This window comes from Salmo salar, chromosome ssa07 (assembly GCF_905237065.1).
Source record: "Salmo salar chromosome ssa07, Ssal_v3.1, whole genome shotgun sequence".
NCBI classification, from domain to species: Eukaryota; Metazoa; Chordata; class Actinopteri; order Salmoniformes; family Salmonidae; genus Salmo; species Salmo salar.
The window spans coordinates 2,628,239-2,649,104 of NC_059448.1; the positions used below are offsets into that span (position 1 = coordinate 2,628,239).

At 46.5% G+C, this 20,866-nt stretch overlaps 1 protein-coding gene across 1 annotated transcript in view; it reads left to right on the forward strand.

Moving 5' to 3' along the window:
• Positions 1 to 16,969: 16,969 nt before the first annotated feature.
• LOC106608419 (SH3 domain-containing protein 19) overlaps positions 16,970 to 20,866 on the forward strand; it is a 44,039-nt gene continuing 40,142 nt past the window's right edge. The window contains exon 1 of the mRNA XM_045721404.1: positions 16,970 to 17,396. Within this exon, the coding sequence (XP_045577360.1) occupies positions 17,222 to 17,396 (175 nt within the window). The 5' untranslated portion in view covers positions 16,970 to 17,221. The remainder of the gene's footprint in view (positions 17,397 to 20,866) is intronic.

Below are 20,866 nucleotides of genomic sequence, written 5' to 3' on the forward strand. Positions count from 1 at the left end.
TCCTGGATGGCAGGAAGCTTGGCCCCAGTGATGTATTGGGCCGTACTCACTACCCTCTGTAGCGCCTTACGGTCGGAGGCCGAGCAGTTGCCATACCAGGCGGTGATGCAACCCTTCAGGATGCTCTCGATGGTGCAGCTGTAGAACCTTTTGAGGATCTGAGGACACATGCCAAATCTTTTCAGTCTCCTGAGGGGGAATAGGTTTTGTCGTGCCCTCTTCACGACTGTCTTGGTGTGTTTGGAACATCATAGTTTGTTGGTGATGTGGACGCCAAGGAACTTGAGGCTCTCAACCTGCTCCACTACGGTCCCGTCGATGTTAATGGGGGGCCTGTTCGGCCCTCCTTTTCCTGTAGTCCACGATCAGCTCCTTTATCTTGCTCACATTAAGGGAGAGGTTGTTGTCCTGGCACCACACTGCCAGGTCTCTGACCTCCTCCCTATAGGCTGTCTCATCGTTGTCGGTGATCAGGCCTACCACTGTTGTATCGTCAGCAAACTTAATGATGGTGTTAGAGCTTTGACTGGCCGTGCAGTCATGAGTGAACAGGGAGTACAGGAGGGGACTGAGCACGCACCCCTGAGGGACCCCCGTGTTGAGGATCAGCGTGGCGGATGTGTTGTTACCTAATCTTACCACCTGGGGGCGGCCCATCAGGAAGTCCAGGATCCAGTTGCAGAGGGAGGTGTTTAGTCCCAGGGTCCTTAGCTTAGTGATGAGCTTAGTGGGCACTATGGTGTTGAACGCTGAGCTGTAGTGAATGGACAGCATTCTCACATACAGTTGAAGTCAGAAGTTTACATACACCTTAACCAAATACTTTTAAACTCAGTTTCACAATTCTTGACATTTAATCCTAGTAAAAGTTCACTGTCTTAAGTCAGTTAGGATCACCACTTTATTTTAAGAATGTGAAATGTCAGAATAATAGTAGAGAGAGATTTATTTCAGCTTTTATTTCTTTAATCACATTCCCAGTGGGTCAGAAGTTTACATACACTCAATTAGCATTTGGTAGCATTGCCTTTAAATTGTTTAACTTGGGTCATATGTTTTGGGGAGCCTTCCACAAGCTTCCCACAATAAGTTGGGTGAATTTTGACCCATTCCTCCTGACAGAGCTGGTGTAACTGAGTCAGGTTTGTAGGCCTCCTTGCTCTCACATGCTTTTTCAGTTCTGCCCACACATTTTCTATGGGATTGAGGTCAGGGCTTTGTGATGGCCACTCCAATACCTTGACTTTGTTGTCCTTAAGTCATTTTGCCACAACTTTGGAAGTATGCTTGGGGTCATTGTCCATTTGGAAGATGCATTGGTGACCAAGCTTTAACTTCCTGACTGAGGTCTTGAGATGTTGCTTCAATATATCCACATAATTTTCTTTCCTCATGATGCCATCTATTTTGTGAAGTGCACCAGTCCCTCCTGCAGCAAAGCACCCCCACAACATGATGCTGCCACCCCCGTGCTTCATGGTTGGGATGGTGTTCTTCGGCTTGCAAGCGTCCCCCCTTTTTCCTCCAAACATAACGATGGTCATTATGGCCAAACAGTTCTATTTTTGTTTCATCAGACCAGAGGACATTTCACCAAAAAGTACGATCTTTGTCCCCATGTGCAGTTGCAAACCATAGTTTGGCTTTTTTATGCCGGTTTTGGAGCAGTGGCTTCTTCCTTGCTGAGCGGCCTTTCAGGTTATGTCGATATAGGACTTGTTTTACTGTGGATATAGATACTTTTGTACCTGTTTCCTCCAGCATCTTCACAAGGTCCTTTGCTGTTGTTCTGGGATTGATTTGCACTTTTTGCACCAAAGTACGTTCATCTCTAGGAGACAGAACACGTCTCCTTCCTGAGCGGTATGACGGCTGCGTGGTCCCATGGTGTTTATACTTGCGTACTATTGTTTGTACAGATGAACATGGTACCTTCAGGCGTTTGGAAATTGCTCCCAAGGATGAACCAGATTTGTGAAGGTCTACAATTTATTTTCTGAGGTCTTGGCTGATTTCTTTAGATTTTCCCATGATGTCAAGCAAAGAGGCGCTGAGTTTGAAGGTAGGCCTTGAAATACATCCACAGGTACACCTCCAATTCACTCAAATTATGTCAATTAGCCTATCTCCTATGCACCCGGGCCACGGCCTGTTCACCCCGCTACAATCTAGAAGGAGGAGACAGTACAGGTGCATCAAAGCAGGGACAGAGAGACTGATAAACAGCTTCTATCTCCAGGCCATCAGACTGTTAAACAGCTTCTATCTCCAGGCCATCAGACTGTTAAACAGCTTCTATCTCCAGGCCATCAGACTGTTAAATAGCAATCTCTAGCCGGACTCCACCCAGTACCCTGTCCTGAACTCAGTCACTGTTCTAGCTGGCTACCACCCAGTACCCTGTCCTGAACTCAGTCACTGTTCTAGCTGGCTACCACCCAGTACCCTGCCCTGAACTCAGTCACTGTTCTAGCTGGCTACCACCCAGTACTCTACCCTGAACTCAGTCACTGTTCTAGCTGGCTACCACCCAGTACCCTGCCCTGAACTCAGTCACTGTTCTAGCCGGCTACCACCCAGTACTCTACCCTGAACTCAGTCACTGTTCTAGCCGGACTCCACCCAGTACTCTACCCTGAACTCAGTCACTGTTCTAGCTGGCTACCACCCAGTACCCTGCCCTGAACTCAGTCACTGTTCTAGCCGGCTACCACCCAGTACCCTGCCCTGAACTCAGTCACTGTTCTAGCCAGTACTTTACCCTGAACTCAGTCACTGTTCTAGCCAGTACTTTACCCTGAACTCAGTCACTGTTCTAGCCAGTACTTTACCCTGAACTCAGTCACTGTTCTAGCCAGTACTTTACCCTGAACTCAGTCACTGTTCTAGCCAGTACTTTACCCTGCACCTTGGAGACTAGGTCCTTGATGATCTTCTTGGCTTTTCTGTGACACAAAGGGGTTTTTTCGTCTGTCTCCATAGAAAAGCTCCCATTTTTGGTTGCAGGTAGAACTCTTATTGGTTGAAGGTAGAACCATTTTGGTTGCAGGTAGAACTCTTATTTACAATGACAGCCTACCAAAAGGCATCCTGCCGGGACTGGGGCTGGGATAAAACATTTCAATATTGGACAAAACATACATCACGACAAGAAAGACAACACTACATAAAGAGAGACCTAAGACAACAACACAGCATGGCAGCAACACCACATGACAACACAACATGGCAGCAACACAACATGACAACACAGCATGGTAGCAACACAACATGACAACACAGCATGGTAGCAACAACACATAACACAGCATGGCAGCACCACATGACAACACAGCATGGTAACAACACAACATGACAACACAGCATGGTAGCAACAACACATAACACAGCATGGCAGCACCACATGACAACACAGCATGGTAACAACACAACAACACAGCATGGTAGCAACACCACATGACAACACAGCATGGTAGAAACACCACATGACAACACAGCATGGTAGAAACACAACATGACAACACAGCATGGTAGCAACACAACATGACAACACAGCATGGTAGCAACAACACATAACACAGCATGGCAGCACCACATGACAACAACATGGTAACAACACAACAACACAGCATGGTAGCAACACCACATGACAACACAGCATGGTAGCAACACCACATGACAACACAGCATGGTAGAAACACAACATGACAACACAGCATGGTAGCAACACAACATGACAACACAGCATGGTAGCAGCACATGACAACACAGCATGGTAGCAACACAACATGACAACACAGCATGGTAGAAACACAACATGACAACACAACATGACAACACCACATGACAACACAGCATAGTAGCAACACCACATGACAACACATCATGGCAGCAACACCACATGACAACACAGCATGGTAGCAACACCACACGACAACACAGCATGGTAGAAACACCACATGACAACACAGCATGGTAGCAACACAACATGACAACACAGCATGGTAGAAACACAACATGACAACACAACATGACAACACAACATGACAACACAGCATGGTAGCAACACAACATGACAACACAGCATGGTAGAAACACATGACAACACAGCATGGTAGCAACAGCACATGACAACACAGCATGGTAGCAACACAACATGACAACACAGCATGGTAGAAACACAACTTGACAACACAGCATGGTAGCAACAGCACATGACAACACAGCATGGTAGCAACACAACTTGACAACACAGCATGGCAGCAACACAACATGACAACACAGCATGGTAGCAACACAACATGACAACAACATGGTAGCAACACAACATGACAACAACATGGTAGCAACACAACATGGTAGCAACACAACATGACAACACAGCATGGCAGCAACACAACATGACAACACAGCATGGTAGCAACACAACATGACAACAACATGGTAGCAACACCACATGACAACACAGCATGGTAGCAACACAACATGACAACAGAGCATGGTAGCAACACAACTTGACAACACAGCATGGTAGCAACAGCACATGACAACAGCATGGTAGAAACACAACATGACAACACAGCATGGTAGCAACACCACATGACAACACAGCATGGTAGAAACACCACATGACAACACAGCATGGTAGCAACACCACATGACAACACAGCATGGTAGCAACACAACTTGACAACACAGCATGGTAGCAACAGCACATGACAACACAGCATGGTAGCAACACAACTTGACAACACAGCATGGTAGAAACACAACATGGCAACACAACATGATAATACAGCATGGTAGCAACACAACATGACAACACAGCATGGTAGCAACACAACTTGACAACACAGCATGGTAGCAACAGCACATGACAACACAGCATGGTAGAAACACAACATGACAACACAGCATGGTAGCAACACCACATGACAACAGAGCATGGTAGCAACACAACTTGACAACACAGCATGGTAGAAACACAACATGGCAACACAACTTGACAACACAGCATGGTAGCAACACCACATGACAATAAAATGGCAGCAGCACAACATGGCAGCAGCACAGAACATGGTACAAACATTATTGGGCACAGACAACAGCACAACGTGCAAGAAGGTAGAGACAACAATACATCACATACAGTACATATGTTTGTTAGAGCTTGGTGAGAGCGTGTTTGGTCCTATGGTTATTTCCCATACAGCCTTCCCACAACACCCAGCTAGCACATAACGTTCTGAGAACCATGTGTTTCTTAGGTGGGAATTTCAGTACTACTTCAGCATAACGTTTTCTGCAGGTTTCCTCATGGATTCTATTTAAAGTATTTTTTTTTCTTAAAAAAAAAAAAAAGAAAACGTTCAATTAAAACCACAAGAAAACATTAGGAACGTTCAAAGAACGTTCTAAGAATGTTATTTAAAAACATATACCCTTTTTGAAATGAGATCTGTTTGAATAGATGAAAATTAACAGCCTTGTATTCGTTTTTTTTTTTTTTTTTTTAAACATGGCATGCTAGTGACGCAGTGGACAAATTCCTTGACTAGAGAACAGAAGATTATAGGGAAGGGAAAAGGGGATACCTAGTCAGTTGTCCAACTGAATACATTCAACCCGAAATTTATTTTCATGTGTCCTATCTGTGCTGGGAGTTCAAAACAGTTATTAAAACGTTCTAAGAATCTCTTTGGAACCTAAAAAAATTTTACATTCCCACAACTTCCAAAGAACCAAAAATGTGCTTAGCTGGGACCCTTTTCAATAAGAAGGTTCTACCTGGAACCAAAAAGAAGGATTCTCTTATGGGGACGGCCGAAGAACCCTTTTGGAACCTGGACCCATAGGCCGGTATGCCTGACAGACAAGTAGCATAATAACACATTCTTCCACACCAGTCTAAACATGTCAGTGACCAAGCCAGTCATTTTTAACAGAGTCATTGCTCTTTACTTTAACTATCATATATGTCTGCAGTCACAGCAGGTGTGTTTAGACCAGGACTACTTCACTGCAATGTAGCAAACTAAAACGAACAGTCAAGCACACTTCTCATAAAACTGTTGAGCAATATCTTAGAAAAACCCAACTAAGTAATTGTTTACATATTTCAACATTGCAGTCAACGCTCTAGCGCCACTACGTTCAAGACAACTGGGAACTCGGAAATCTCCCGACTTCTGATTTCATTGCGTTCAGGACAACTGGGAACCCGATCAACAACAACAACAAAAAACAAGCTCAGACTGGGTAAAACCGTTTTGAACGTTCATCCAACTCTGATTTTTTTTTGTCGGAGACTCTGGTATCTTTTATAGAGCTCCAAATATCTGACCTGAAGATCACTGACGTCATCATTTGACCTCGTTTTTTTTCCCCGAGTTTCCTTGTTGTCGTGATCTCTCTCGCTCTCTTCTCCATATCCCTCAGTTTCCGCTAGTTACCACAGCCACAAAGTCCCAAAAAAATTGTCTATATCGAAAAATTTATTAAAACAAAAATGTGCTTTTTTTGGTCTTAATTTAAGGTTAGGCATAGGGGTTAAACGTGTGATTTAATGTTTGGCTTAGGTTTAAAATCCCATTTTAAGAAGAGGCATTTTAATAATAGGCGAAGTATTTACCACGACTTTGTGACGTGGTTAAATAGTTACGACCCACTCGTGCCGACCCCCTTCGACCTCTTGATGCTCTGACGTAATGACGTGGGAACGTGCTCGGAGAGACAGACCACCGTATCCTGAACAACATCAGTTTAAATAACAAATGTGGTCTCGGCGGTTCGCCTTCAAAATAAAAGCCACCATTGAATGCGACGCAAACGGATAAAAAAAAAAATGAGTGGATTCATGCCACAATTGGACTAGATCATGCTGAATAAAGTTGGAATGTTGTTTATATAAATTCATCAAAAGACAATAATGAGTTAATTTGACACACAAAAAAAAGTTGAAATCGCACTGTGGATTGTTGACTTCAGAATTGCATTGTACAGCCTTCCCTATGGGATCTGGGGTCCATGAAATCGGGGTATCAGTGTCGTAGCTCTTATTTCAAGGACTTTAACCGTTGGAAATCACCTTCCCAGTTATCATATTGTGTGTATTGGACATTCATATTGTAATGTCCAGCCTTCCATATGGATCTTGGGTCCATCAAATTTGGTATCAGACTTCTTAGTGAGGCTGCTCTAGTCCATCTCCACCTTCCAACACTGCTCTACTACAGTCTACAAGTCAGTGTCCATCTCCACCTTCCAACACTGCTCTACTACAGTCTACAAGTCAGAGTCCATCTCCACCTTCCAACACTGCTCTACTACAGTCTACAAGTCAGAGTCCAGCTCCACCTTCCAACACTGCTCTACTACAGTCTACAAGTCAGAGTCCATCTCCACCTTCCAACACTGCTCTACTACAGTCTACAAGTCAGAGTCCAGGCTCCACCTTCCAACACTGCTCTACTACAGTCTACATGTTAGAGTCCAGCTCCACCTTCCAACACTGCTCTACTTCAGTCTACAAGTCAGAGTCCATCTCCACCTTCCAACACTGCTCTACTACAGTCTACAAGTCAGAGTCCATCTCCACCTTCCAACACTGCTCTACTACAGTCTACAAGTCAGAGTCCATCTCCACCTTCCAACACTGCTCCACTACAGTCTACAAGTCAGAGTTCAGGCTCCACCTTCCAACACTGCTCTACTACAGTCTACAAGTCAGAGTTCAGGCTCCACCTTCCACCACTGCTCTACTACAGTCTACAAGTCAGAGTCCAGCTCCACCTTCCAACACTGCTCTACAAGTCAGAGTCCAGCTCCACCTTCCAACACTGCTCTACTACAGTCTACAAGTCAGAGTTCAGGCTCCACCTTCCAACACTGCTCTACAAGTCAGAGTCCAGCTCCACCTTCCAACACTGCTCTACAAGTCAGAGTCCAGCTCCACCTTCCAACACTGCTCTACTACAGTCTACAAGTCAGAGTCCAGCTCCACCTTCCAACACTGCTCTACTACAGTCTACAAGTCAGAGTTCAGGCTCCACCTTCCAACACTGCTCTACTACAGTCTACAAGTCAGAGTTCAGGCTCCACCTTCCAACACTGCTCTACTACAGTCTACAAGTCAGAGTTCAGCCTCCACCTTCCAACACTGCTCTACTACAGTCTACAAGTCAGAGTTCAGCCTCCACCTTCCAACACTGCTCTACTACAGTCTACAAGTCAGAGTTCAGGCTCCACCTTCCAACACTGCTCTACTACAGTCTACATGTCAGAGTCCATCTCCACCTTCCAACACTGCTCTACTACAGTCTACAAGTCAGAGTCCAGCTCCACCTTCCAACACTGCTCCACTACAGTCTACAAGTCAGAGTCCAGCTCCACCTTCCAACACTGCTCTACTTCAGTCTACAAGTCAGAGTCCAGCTCCACCTTCCAACACTGCTCCACTACAGTCTACAAGTCAGAGTCCAGCTCCACCTTCCAACACTGCTCCACTACAGTCTACAAGTCAGAGTCCAGCTCCACCTTCCAACACTGCTCTACTACAGTCTACAAGTCAGAGTCCAGCTCCACTACACTCTACATGTCCAGCTCCATCATCCAACACACCAAAAATAAAAAATATTTTGATTGAGATGAATAAATAAACATAATAATAATAATAATATAATAAAACATGAATAAAAACATTGAAAATAGGTCCTGGAGATTTAATTTATGAATTTAATTTATGAATCTGTCGATTGTCTGAATGAACTATACCTGAAAACTGATTTAACTCAATGTGATGAAACACATACTGTAGATTCCTGTGAAAAATATCAATCCAGTGTTTTAACAGAATGGCAAGTTCATGTCCATTTTGGTAGAATCCCTTGCTTTCTGAGGTTTTATCACTAGGAGGACAAACCCCTAGTCAATGTGGAACATGTAATATAGTGTTAGTCAGATTTAAGCAATATTAGAACGAGCAATGTCAGTGTCCGGAATATAAATTTACAGTGCAGTCGGAAAGTATTCAGACCCCTTGACTTTTTCCACAATTTGTTACGTTACAGCCTTGTTCCAAAATAGATTCAATCGTTTTTTTGTCCCTCATCGATCACACAATACCCCATATTGACAAAGCAAAAACAGGTTTTTAGAAATATGACATGTACATACTTAAACTTTACACAGTACTTTGTTGAGGCAATCTCAAACTTTCTTCTCTGCAGATCCTCTCAAGCTCTGTCAGGATGGATGGGGAGTGTCGCTGCACAGCTATTTTCAGGTCTCTCCAGAGATGTTCGATCGGGTTCAAGTCCGGACTCTGGCTGGGCCACTCAAGGACATTCAAAGCCACTCCTGTGTTGTCTTGGCTGTGTGCTTAGGGTCGGTGTCCTGTTGGAAGGTGAACCTTCACACCAGTCTGAGGTCCTGAGCACTCTGGAGCAGGTTTTCATCAAGGATCTCCTCTGTACTTTGCTCTGGTTATCTTTCCCTCGATCCTGACTAGTCTCCCAGTCGCTGCCGCTGAAAAACATCCCCACAGCATGATGCTGGCACCACCATGCTTCACCATAGGGATGGTGCCAGGTTTCTTCCAGACGTGACGCTTGGCATTCAGGCCAGAGTTCAAATCTTGGTCTCATCAGACCAGAGAATCTCGTTTCTCATGGTCTGAGTCCTTTAGGTGCCTTTTGACAAACTCCAAGCGGGCTGTCATGTGCCTTTTACTGAGGAGTGGCTTCCGTCTTGCCACTCTACCATAAAGGCCTGATTTGGTGGAGTGCTGCAGAGATGGTTGTCCTTCTGGAAGGTTCTCCCATCTCCACAGAGGAACTTTGGAGCTCTGTCAGAGTGACCATCGGGTTCTTGGTCACCTCCCTGACCAAGGCCCTTCTCCCCCGATTGCTCAGTTTGGCCGGGCGGCCAGCTCTAGAAAGAGTCTTGGTGGTTCCAAGCTTCTTCCATTTAAGAATGATGGAGGCCCCTGTATTCTTGCTGCAGAATTGTTTTGGTACCCATCCCCAGATCTGTGCCTCGGCACAATCCTGTCTCGGAGCTCTACATATAGAGGAAGATGGCTCCGACGGAAACTTTGCAATATTACGTTTTTTTTTTATGTACTATTTTTGACATTATTAGCTCAGGAAATGTTTTGTGTCATTCATACAGCTGGGAAGAACTATTGGATATTAGAGCGGCGGTAACTCACCAGAACTACCAGCATTACGACCAGCAATACTGGCTTCCCTTTGTTCACTCTCCCCAGAGCATCGCCGGCGGAGAGGAGGCACTCAAGGAGGCCTGCTGGCTTGACTTAGAACCACCCACCGCTTCCTATTACTCGCTAATGTTCAGTCTTTGGATAACAAAGTTGATGAGCTTAGAGCAAGGATTTCTTTCCAGAGAGACATCGGGGCCTTTAAGATACTTTGTTTCACGGAAACATGGCTCACTTAGGAAACTCTGTGAAGCCAGCAGGATTCTCGGTACATCGCGCAGACAGGAATAAATATCTCTCCGGGAAGCAGAAGGGCGGCTCATGGTATAAGGACGACTCATGGTATAATTCTAGGAACATACAGGAACTCAAGTCCTTTTGTTCACCCGACCTAGAATACCTCACAATTAAATGCCGACCATATTATCTCCCAAGAGAATTCTCCTTCGTCATCGCCACGGTTGTTTACATCCCACCTCAAGCCGAAACCTCGACGACCCTCAAAGAACTTCACTGGACTTTATGCAAACTGGAAAGCTCATATCCTGAGGCTGCATTTATTGTAGCTGGGGGTTTTACCAAAGCAAATCTGAGGACTAGGCTGCCGAAATTCTATCAACATATTGACATGCCCTGCTCGCGTTATTAAGACTCTCGACCATTGCTATTCAAACTTCCGGGATGCTTACTAGGCCCTCCCCCGCCTTCCTTTTGGCAAATCTGACCACGACTCCATCTTGCTCCTCCCGTCCTATAGGCAGAAACTCAAACAGGAAGCGCCCGTGCTTCGTACTAGTCAACGCCGGTCTGACCAATCGGAATCCACGCTTCAGGATTGTTTTGATCGCGTGGACTGGAATACGTTTCCCGGGTAGCGTGCGAAAATAATCTAGACGCAGAAACAGTGGGCTGAGATATGTTCTGGGTAGCCTCGGATAATAACATTGATGTATACATGGATATGGTGACTGAGTTCATCAGGAAGTGTATAGGAGATGTTGTACCCACTGTGACTATTAAAACCTACCCTAATCCGAAACCGTGGAGAGATGGTAGCATTCGTGCGAAACTGAAAGCGCGAACCATCGCATTTAAACAATGGCAAGGCGGCTGGTAATATGGCGGAATATAAACAGTGTAGCTTTTCCCTCCGCAAGGCAATCAAACAAGCTAAACGTCAGAACAGAGACAAAGTGGAGTCACAATTCAACGGCTCAGACACGAGACGTATGTGGCAGTGTCTACAGACAATCACAGACTACAAAAGGAAAACCAGCCTTGCTTCCGGACAGGCTAAACACATTCTTTGCACGCTTTGAGGATAACACAGCGCCACCGACACGGCCCGCTACCAAGGACTGTGGGCTCTCCTTCTCCGTGGCCGACGAGAGTGAAACATTTAAACGTGTTAACCCTCGCAAGGCTGCTGGTTCAGATGGCATCCCTAGCCGCATCGTCAGAACATGCGCAGACCAGCTGGCTCTGAGGAGAACGCTACCTGTCCGACTGTAAAGTTTGGTGGAGGAGGAATAATGGTCTGGGGCTGTTTTTCATGGTTCAGGCCCCTTAGTTCCAGTGAAGGGAAATCTTAATGCTACAGCATACAATGACATTCTAGACGATTCTGTGCTTCCAACTTTGTGGCAACACTTTGGGGAAGGCCCTTTCCTGTTTCAGCATGACAATGCCCCCATGCACAAAGCAAGGTAAACTAAGTAACTAAGGTTCAGGGTAGAGTACCGGGTGGTAGCCGGCTAGTAACAGGTTCAGGGTAGAGTACCGGGTGGTAGCCAGCTAGTAACAGGTTCAGGGTAGAGTACTGGGTGGTAGCCAGCTAGTTACAGGTTCAGGGTAGAGTACCGGGTGGTAGCCGGCTAGTAACAGTAACTAAGGTTCAGGGTAGAGTACCGGGTGGTAGCCGGCTAGTAACAGGTTCAGGGTAGAGTACCGGGTGGTAGCCAGCTAGTAACAGGTTCAGGGTAGAGTACTGGGTGGTAGCCGGCTAGTAACAGTAACTAAGGTTCAGGGTAGAGTACTGGGTGGTAGCCAGCTAGTAACAGGTGCAGGGTAGAGTACCGGGTGGTAGCCAGCTAGTAACAGGTGCAGGGTAGAGTACTGGGTGGTAGCCGGCTAGTAACAGTAACTAAGGTTCAGGGTAGAGTACCGGGTGGTTGCCGGCTAGTAACAGTAACTAAGGTTCAGGGTAGAGTACCGGGTGGTAGCCAGCTAGTAACAGTCTCTAAGGTTCAGGGTAGAGTACCGGGTGGTAGCCAGCTAGTAACAGGTTCAGGGTAGAGTACCGGGTGGTAGCCAGCTAGTAACAGGTTCAGGGTAGAGTACTGGGTGGTAGCCGGCTAGTAACAGGTTCAGGGTAGAGTACTGGGTGGTAGCCAGCTAGTAACAGGTTCAGGGTAGAGTACTGGGTGGTAGCCAGCTAGTAACAGGTTCAGGGTAGAGTACTGGGTGGTAGCCGGCTAGTAACACGTTCAGGGTAGAGTACCGGGTGGTAGCCGGCTAGTAACAGTAACTAAGGTTCAGGGTAGAGTACTGGGTGGTAGCCGGCTAGTAACAGTAACTAAGGTTCAGAGTAGAGTACCGGGTGGTAGCCAGCTAGTAACAGGTTCAGGGTAGAGTACCGGGTGGTAGCCGGCTAGTAACAGGTTCAGGGTAGAGTACCGGGTGGTAGCCAGCTAGTTACAGGTTCAGGGTAGAGTACTGGGTGGTAGCCGGCTAGTAACAGTAACTAAGGTTCAGGGTAGAGTACCGGGTGGTAGCCAGCTAGTAACAGGTTCAGGGTAGAGTACTGGGTGGTAGCCAGCTAGTTACAGGTTCAGGGTAGAGTACTGGGTGGTAGCCAGCTAGTAACAGTAACTAAGGTTCAGGGTAGAGTACCGGGTGGTAGCCGGCTAGTAACAGGTTCAGGGTAGAGTACCGGGTGGTAGCCGGTTAGTAACAGGTTCAGGGTAGAGTACTGGGTGGTAGCCGGCTAGCAACAGTAACTAAGGTTCAGGGTAGAGTACCGGGTGGTAGCCGGCTAGTAACAGGTTCAGGGTAGAGTACTGGGTGGAGGCCGGCTAGTAACAGTAACTAAGGTTCAGGGTAGAGTACCGGGTGGTAGCCAGCTAGTAACAGGTTCAGGGTAGAGTACCGGGTGGTAGCCGGCTAGTTACAGGTTCAGGGTAGAGTACTGGGTGGAGGCCGGCTAGTTACAGTAACTAAGGTTCAGGGTAGAGTACTGGGTGGTAGCCAGCTAGTAACAGTCTCTAAGGTGCAGGGTAGAGTACCGGGTGGTAGCCAGCTAGTAACAGTCTCTAAGGTGCAGGGTAGAGTACCGGGTGGTAGCCAGCTAGTAACAGGTTCAGGGTAGAGTACCGGGTGGTAGCCAGCTAGTAACAGGTTCAGGGTAGAGTACTGGGTGGTAGCCGGCTAGTAACAGGTTCAGGGTAGAGTACTGGGTGGTAGCCAGCTAGTAACAGGTTCAGGGTAGAGTACTGGGTGGTAGCCAGCTAGTAACAGGTTCAGGGTAGAGTACTGGGTGGTAGCCAGCTAGTAACAGGTTCAGGGTAGAGTACTGGGTGGTAGCCGGCTAGTAACACGTTCAGGGTAGAGTACCGGGTGGTAGCCAGCTAGTAACAGGTTCAGGGTAGAGTACTGGGTGGTAGCCGGCTAGTAACAGTAACTAAGGTTCAGGGTAGAGTACTGGGTGGTAGCCGGCTAGTAACAGTAACTAAGGTTCAGGGTAGAGTACCGGGTGGTAGCCAGCTAGTAACAGGTTCAGGGTAGAGTACTGGGTGGTAGCCAGCTAGTAACAGGTTCAGGGTAGAGTACTGGGTGGAGGCCGGCTAGTAACAGTAACTAAGGTTCAGGGTAGAGTACCGGGTGGTAGCCAGCTAGTAACAGGTTCAGGGTAGAGTACCGGGTGGTAGCCGGCTAGTAACAGGTTCAGGGTAGAGTACTGGGTGGAGGCCGGCTAGTTACAGCAACTAAGGTTCAGGGTAGAGTACTGGGTGGTAGCCAGCTAGTAACAGGTTCAGGGTAGAGTACCCGGTGGAGGCCGGCTAGTAACAGTAACTAAGGTTCAGGGTAGAGTACCGGGTGGTAGCCGGCTAGTAACAGTAACTAAAGTTAAGGACAGGGTACTGGGTGGAGGCCGGACCACTTCAGGTTGTCAGTGATGTGCACGCAGAGGATCTTGAAGATTTTCACGCCCTCCACTGAGGTCCCGTCGATGTGGATAGGGGGTGCTCCACTCTGCTGTCTCCTGAAGTCCACGATCAATCAGGACTTGTACCGGGTGGTACAAGTCCTGGACTTACAGGCCTTGGACCTACAGGACTTACAGGCCTTGGACCTGACCAATGCCTGTAATGGGGGACCTGACCAATGCCTTTAATGGGGGGACCTGACCATGGCCTTTAATGGGGGACCTGACTATGGCCTGTAATGGGGGACCTGACCAAGGCCTGTAATGGGGCGACCTGACCAAGGCCTTTAATGGGGGACCTGACCAAGGCCTTTAATGGGGGACCTGACCAAGGCCTGTAATGGGGGACCTGACCAAGGCCTGTAATGGGGGACCTGACCAAGGCCTTTAATGGGGGACCTGACCAAGGCCTTTAATGGGGGACCTGACCAAGGCCTGTAATGGGGGACCTGACCAAGGCCTTTAATGGGGGACCTGACCAATGCCTTTAATGGGGGACCTGACCAATGCCTTTAATGGGGGACCTGACCAATGCCTTTAATGGGGGACCTGACCAAGGCCTTTAATGGGGGACCTGACCAAGGCCTTTAATGGGGGACCTGACCAAGGCCTGTAATGGGGCGACCTGACCAAGGCCTGTAATGGGGGACCTGACCAAGGCCTTTAATGGTGGACCTGACCAATGCCTTTAATGGGGGACCTGACCATGGCCTTTAATGGGGGACCTGACCAAGGCCTTTAATGGTGGACCTGACCAAGGCCTTTAATGGGGGACCTGACCATGGCCTTTAATGGGGGACCTGACTATGGCCTTTAATGGGGGACCTGACCAAGGCCTGTAATGGGGGACCTGACCAAGGCCTGTAATGGGGGACCTGACCAAGGCCTTTAATGGGGGACCTGACCAAGGCCTTTAATGGGGGACCTGACCATGGCCTGTAATGGGGGACCTGACCAAGGCCTTTAATGGGGGACCTGACCAATGCCTTTAATGGGGGACCTGACCATGGCCTTTAATGGGGGACCTGACCAAGGCCTGTAATGGGGGACCTGACCAAGGCCTGTAATGGGGGTCCTGACCAAGGCCTGTAATGGGGGACCTGACCATGGCCTGTAATGGGGGACCTGACCAAGGCCTTTAATGGGGGACCTGACCAAGGCCTTTAATGGGGGACCTGACCAAGGCCTTTAATGGGGGACCTGACCAAGGCCTGTAATGGGGGACCTGACCAAGGCCTGTAATGGGGGACCTGACCAAGGCCTGTAATGGGGGACCTGACCAAGGCCTGTAATGGGGGACCTGACCAAGGCCTGTAATGGGGGACCTGACCAAGGCCTGTAATGGGCGACCTGACCAAGGCCTGTAATGGGGGACCTGACCAAGGCCTGTAATGGGGGACCTGACCAAGGCCTTTAATGGGGGACCTGACCAAGGCCTGGTATCCAAATATTGCTTTCATGCAGACACCCCTGAGAACATGTAGCATGTGCAATAATTCTTGTAATATTTATCACAGCTATGTAATCCGTGCGCCCAAGACATTACTAGTAAAGATGGAAATGACAACACAAAGCAATTTGCCTACACATTTCGCTCTACACAGAGCAAGTACACATATGAATTTTCACGTGTAATCACATTTTTTTCCAGATAAATGTAATTGTTTTTTTTTGAAAAATATACATTCAAGGAACAACATTGGTACATCTGTAACGCCCTGGCCATAGAGAGGGGTTTTTCTGTTCTTTATTTTGGTTAGGCCAGGGTGTTACATTGGGTGGGCGTTCTATGTTCGTTTTCTAGTTTTTTTTTTTTGTATTTCTTTGTTTTGGGCCGTGTGTGTGGCTCCCAATCAGGCACAGCTGAAGTTCGTTGTTGCTGATTGGGAGTCACACATAAGGAGCCTGTTTTTCCGAGGAGCCTTGGGTCTACTCTCTCTCACGACAGCCGCTACATACATTAAACATTGGTACATGAACTCTACTCAAGAAAGTAAATCTACAGCCTTACTTATAAGGGCTTGTGAAGTAAGCAATTTCATGGTAAAGTCTACGACCTGTTGTATTCAGCTCATGTGACAAATACAATTTTGATTTGATTTTAGATTTGGTGTTTTGAAGAAGGTAGAACAAGTATTTTTCCGAAAGCTACATTTGTTGTGGTAGCACGTAGTAAAACACAAAGTACACATTTCCTGGATATCAGTGAAACTTATTTACAATTGTGTTCTGTGGGTGTCACTGAGTAGGCCGACACCCCAGATCCATAGGTAAGGCTGTACCCTACAGTGTAATATATAGGACCTATGCCCCAATGCAATCCTGAAGAAGATACAGTGAATTCAACAGATTTGTATCTCTTTTATTGTTGTTGTATAAAATTTACGAATTATTGTTATTATAAAATATATTAATTATATAACAACATTCCAAACTTATTTAGCATTATCTAGTTCAATTGTGCCACGATTCCCACTATTTTCATGCGTTTGCATCACTATCAATGGGAAACTTTTAATTTGAAGGCGAACCGCCGATTCCACTATTGTTGCTCACGACACACACGTCTTGGAGCGAGAGATGCCAGACGTCTCTCCGGCTATTATCATCAACAAATAACTATTGTTTTCTCTCTTTTTTTTTGATGATGATGATAGTTTTAAACAATACCAACAGTGGCGAATTACTTATTTTGTGAAAAGTTATGCGAGTTGTTGTGTTGTTTTGGTAAAAAATTTGGGGGGAGACTTTCGCGCACGTCTCCGGCAGCCAGTCGGTTTCTCAGAGTAATTCGGGAAATGTTGCTGGTATCCATTGTATCGGAGTTGCAGCGCGAGTTAGTCGTCTTCTTTCCCACACTAGGATATTGTTTCTCTGCGATGGCTGAGGCGAGGAGAATGGAGGACGAGGAGCAGGAGAGTTTGAGAGGAGAGCATAGGGAACCTGTTATAAGACTGACCAACTCATCTGGAGGTAAAATATCTCACCGAACAAACTTTCCCCACAATCTCTGGTTAAATATTCATTAGTGCACACTGTAGAACAACGTTTTGCAACGGAACACACAAAAAGAGAGGATTTCTTCTTTGTTCAGTCAGTCCTGTTTCTGTACATTCTTTCATTTGATACCTGGTCAGGGTTGGCTGGACTCTGTTGGATAGGACTAAGGATTTCGTCCCAAATGGCACCCTATTTCCTAGATAGTGCACACTCCTTTCGATCAGAGCCCAGGTCAAAAATAGTGCACTACATAGGGAATAGGGTGCTGTTTCAGACACTGCTAGGGAGGATGCAAAACACAACAAATCTTCACATTCCTTCAGCCTGACAGTTATGGGAAGACACAAATGCATCCTGCAGGCGTCAAGTACAATTGCTCTCTGGCCAGAGTGAAAAAAACTAGGCCTAGATACAATCTACAGGCACCACATTTACTAACTCTCTCTCTGTGTGTGTGTGTGTGTGTGTGTGTGTGTGTGTGTGTGTGTGTGTGTGTGTGTGTGTGTGTGTAAGTGTGTGTGTGTGTGTGTGTGTGTGTGTGTGTGTGTGTGTGTGTGTGTGTGTGTGTCCTGGCATGGCCTACCCTCTGCATTCCTGGGGTGAATCAGCTCTCCCTGGAACCTCCTCTCAGAGCACGCACGCACACACGCACACACACACACACACACACACACACACACACACACACACACACACACACACACACACACACACAGAGTTAGGAAATGTGGTGTTTCTGTTCAGAGGTGGATATTCATAAGGTCCTAAATAAATCCTTCCTATCAGTGTTATAATGCATTATAGCTCATGCATAATGAAACATTAAGCATTTACACTAAGAGCAATTAGCCTGTGTCCCAAATGGCACCCTAAATATAGTGCATTCGGAAAGTATTCAGACCCCTTGACTTTTTCCACATTTTGTTACTTTACAACCTTATTCTAAAATTGATTAAATTGTTTTTTTCCCCTCATCCATCTACACACAATATCCCATAATGACATCACAATATCCCATAATGACATCACAATATCCCATAATGACATCACAATACCCCATAATGACATCACAATACCCCATAATGACCAAGCAAAAACAGTGTTTTGAAACTTTAGCAAATTTATTAAAAAAATAATATCTGAAATATCACATTTCCATAAGTATTCAGACCCTTTACTCAGTACTTTGTTGAAGCACCTTGGGCAGCGATTACAGCCTTGAGTCTTCTTGGGTATGACGCTACAAGCTTGGCACACCTGTATTTGGGGAGTTTCTCCCATTCTTCTCTACAGATCCTCTCAATCTCTGTCAGGTTGGATGGGGAGCGTCGCTGCACAGCTATTTTCAGGTCTCTCCAGAGATGTTCGATCGGGTTCAAGTCCGGGCTCTGGCTGGGCCACTCAAGGACATTCAAAGCCACTCCTGCGTTGTCTTGGCTGTGTGCTTAGGGTCGTTGTCCTTTTGGAAGGTGAACCTTCGTCCCAGTCTGAGGTCCTGAGTGCTCTGGAGCAGGTTTTCATCAAGGATCTCTCTGTACTTTGCTCTGTTCATCTTTCCCTCGATCCTGACTAGTCTCCTAGTCCCTGCTGCCGCTGAAAAACATCCCCACTGCATGATGCTGCCACCACCATGCTTCACCGTAGGGATGGTGCCAGGTTTCCTCCAGAAGTGACGCTTGACATTCAGGCCAAAGAGTTCAATTCTTGGTTTCATCAGACCAGAGAATCTTGTTTCTCATGGTCTGAAAGTCCTCTAGATGCCTTTTGGCAAACTCCAAGCAGGCTGTCATGTGCCTTTTACTGAGGAGTGGCTTCAGTCTGGCCACTCTACCATAAAGGCCTGATTGGTGGAGTGCTGCAGAGATGGTTGTTCTTCTGGAAGGTTCTCCCATCTCCACAGAGGAACTCTGGAGCTCTGTCAGAGTGACCATCGGGTTCTTGGGGAGTTATCTATCTTTATTCTATTGGACCAGGGGAGTTATCTATCTTTATTCTATTGGACCAGGGGAGTTATCTATCTTTATTCTATTGGACCAGGGGAGTTATCTATCTTTATTCTATTGGACCAGGGGAGTTATCTATCTTTATTCTATTGGACCAGGGGAGTTATCTATCTTTATTCTATTGGACCAGGAGAGTTATCTATCTTTATTCTATTGGCACGGGAGGGGGAGTTATCTATCTTTATTCTATTGGACCAGGGGAGTTATCTATCTTTATTCTATTGGACCAGGGGGAGTTATCTATCTTTATTCTATTGGACCAGGGGAGTTATCTATCTTTATTCTATTGGACCAGGGGAGTTATCTATCTTTATTCTATTGGACCAGGGGGAGTTATCTATCTTTATTCTATTGGACCAGGGGGAGTTATCTATCTTTATTCTATTGGACCAGGGGAGTTATCTATCTTTATTCTATTGGACCAGGGGAGTTATCTATCTTTATTCTATTGGACCAGGGGAGTTATCTATCTTTATTCTATTGGACCAGGGGGAGTTATCTATCTTTATTCTATTGGACCAGGGGAGTTATCTATCTTTATTCTATTGGACCAGGGGAGTTATCTATCTTTATTCTATTGGACCAGGGGAGTTATCTATCTTTATTCTATTGGACCAATGGAGTTATCTATCTTTATTCTATTGGACCAGGGGAGTTATCTATCTTTATTCTATTGGACCAGGGGAGTTATCTATCTTTATTCTATTGGACCAGGTAAATTGAGAATGGGGGAGTTACAGGGGGAATACGCCTGTTGGATGCTGATCATGTCCAAGGTAGTAAGAGTGGCCAGGTAACCTGTAGCTACTGTTCTCTCAGTAACCATGCTCTTATCTCTCTCTCTTTCTCTCCCTCTCTTTCTCTCCTCTCGCTCTCTCTCTCGCTCTCGCTCTCTCTCTCTCTTTCTCTCTTCTCGCTCGCTCTCTCTCTCTCTTTCTCCCTCTCTTTCTCTCCTCTCGCTCTCCTCTCTTTCTTCCTCTCGCTCTCCTCTCTTTCTCCCTCTCTTTCTCTCCTCTCACTCTCTCTCTCTCTCTCTTTCTCTCTCTCTTTCTCCCTCTCTTTCTCTCCTCTCTTTCTCTCTTCTCTTTCTCTCCTCTCTCTCTCTCTCTCTTTCTCTCCTCTTTCTCCCTCTCTTTCTCTCCTCTCGCTCTCCTCTCTTTCTCTCCTCTTTCTCCCTCTCTTTCTCTCCTCTCGCTCTCCTCTCGCTCTCTCTCTTTCTCCCTCTCTCGCTCTCCTCTCGCTCTCTCTCTTTCTCCCTCTCTTTCTCTCCTCTTGCTCTCCTCTCTCTCTCTCTCTCTCTCTCTCTCTTTCTCTCCTCTCTTTCTCTCCTCTCTTTCTCCCTCCCTTTCTCTCCTCTCGCTCTCTCTTTCTCTCCTCTCTCTCTCCTCTCTTTCTCTCTCTCTCCTCTCTTTCTCTCTCTCTCTCTCTCTCTCTCTCTCT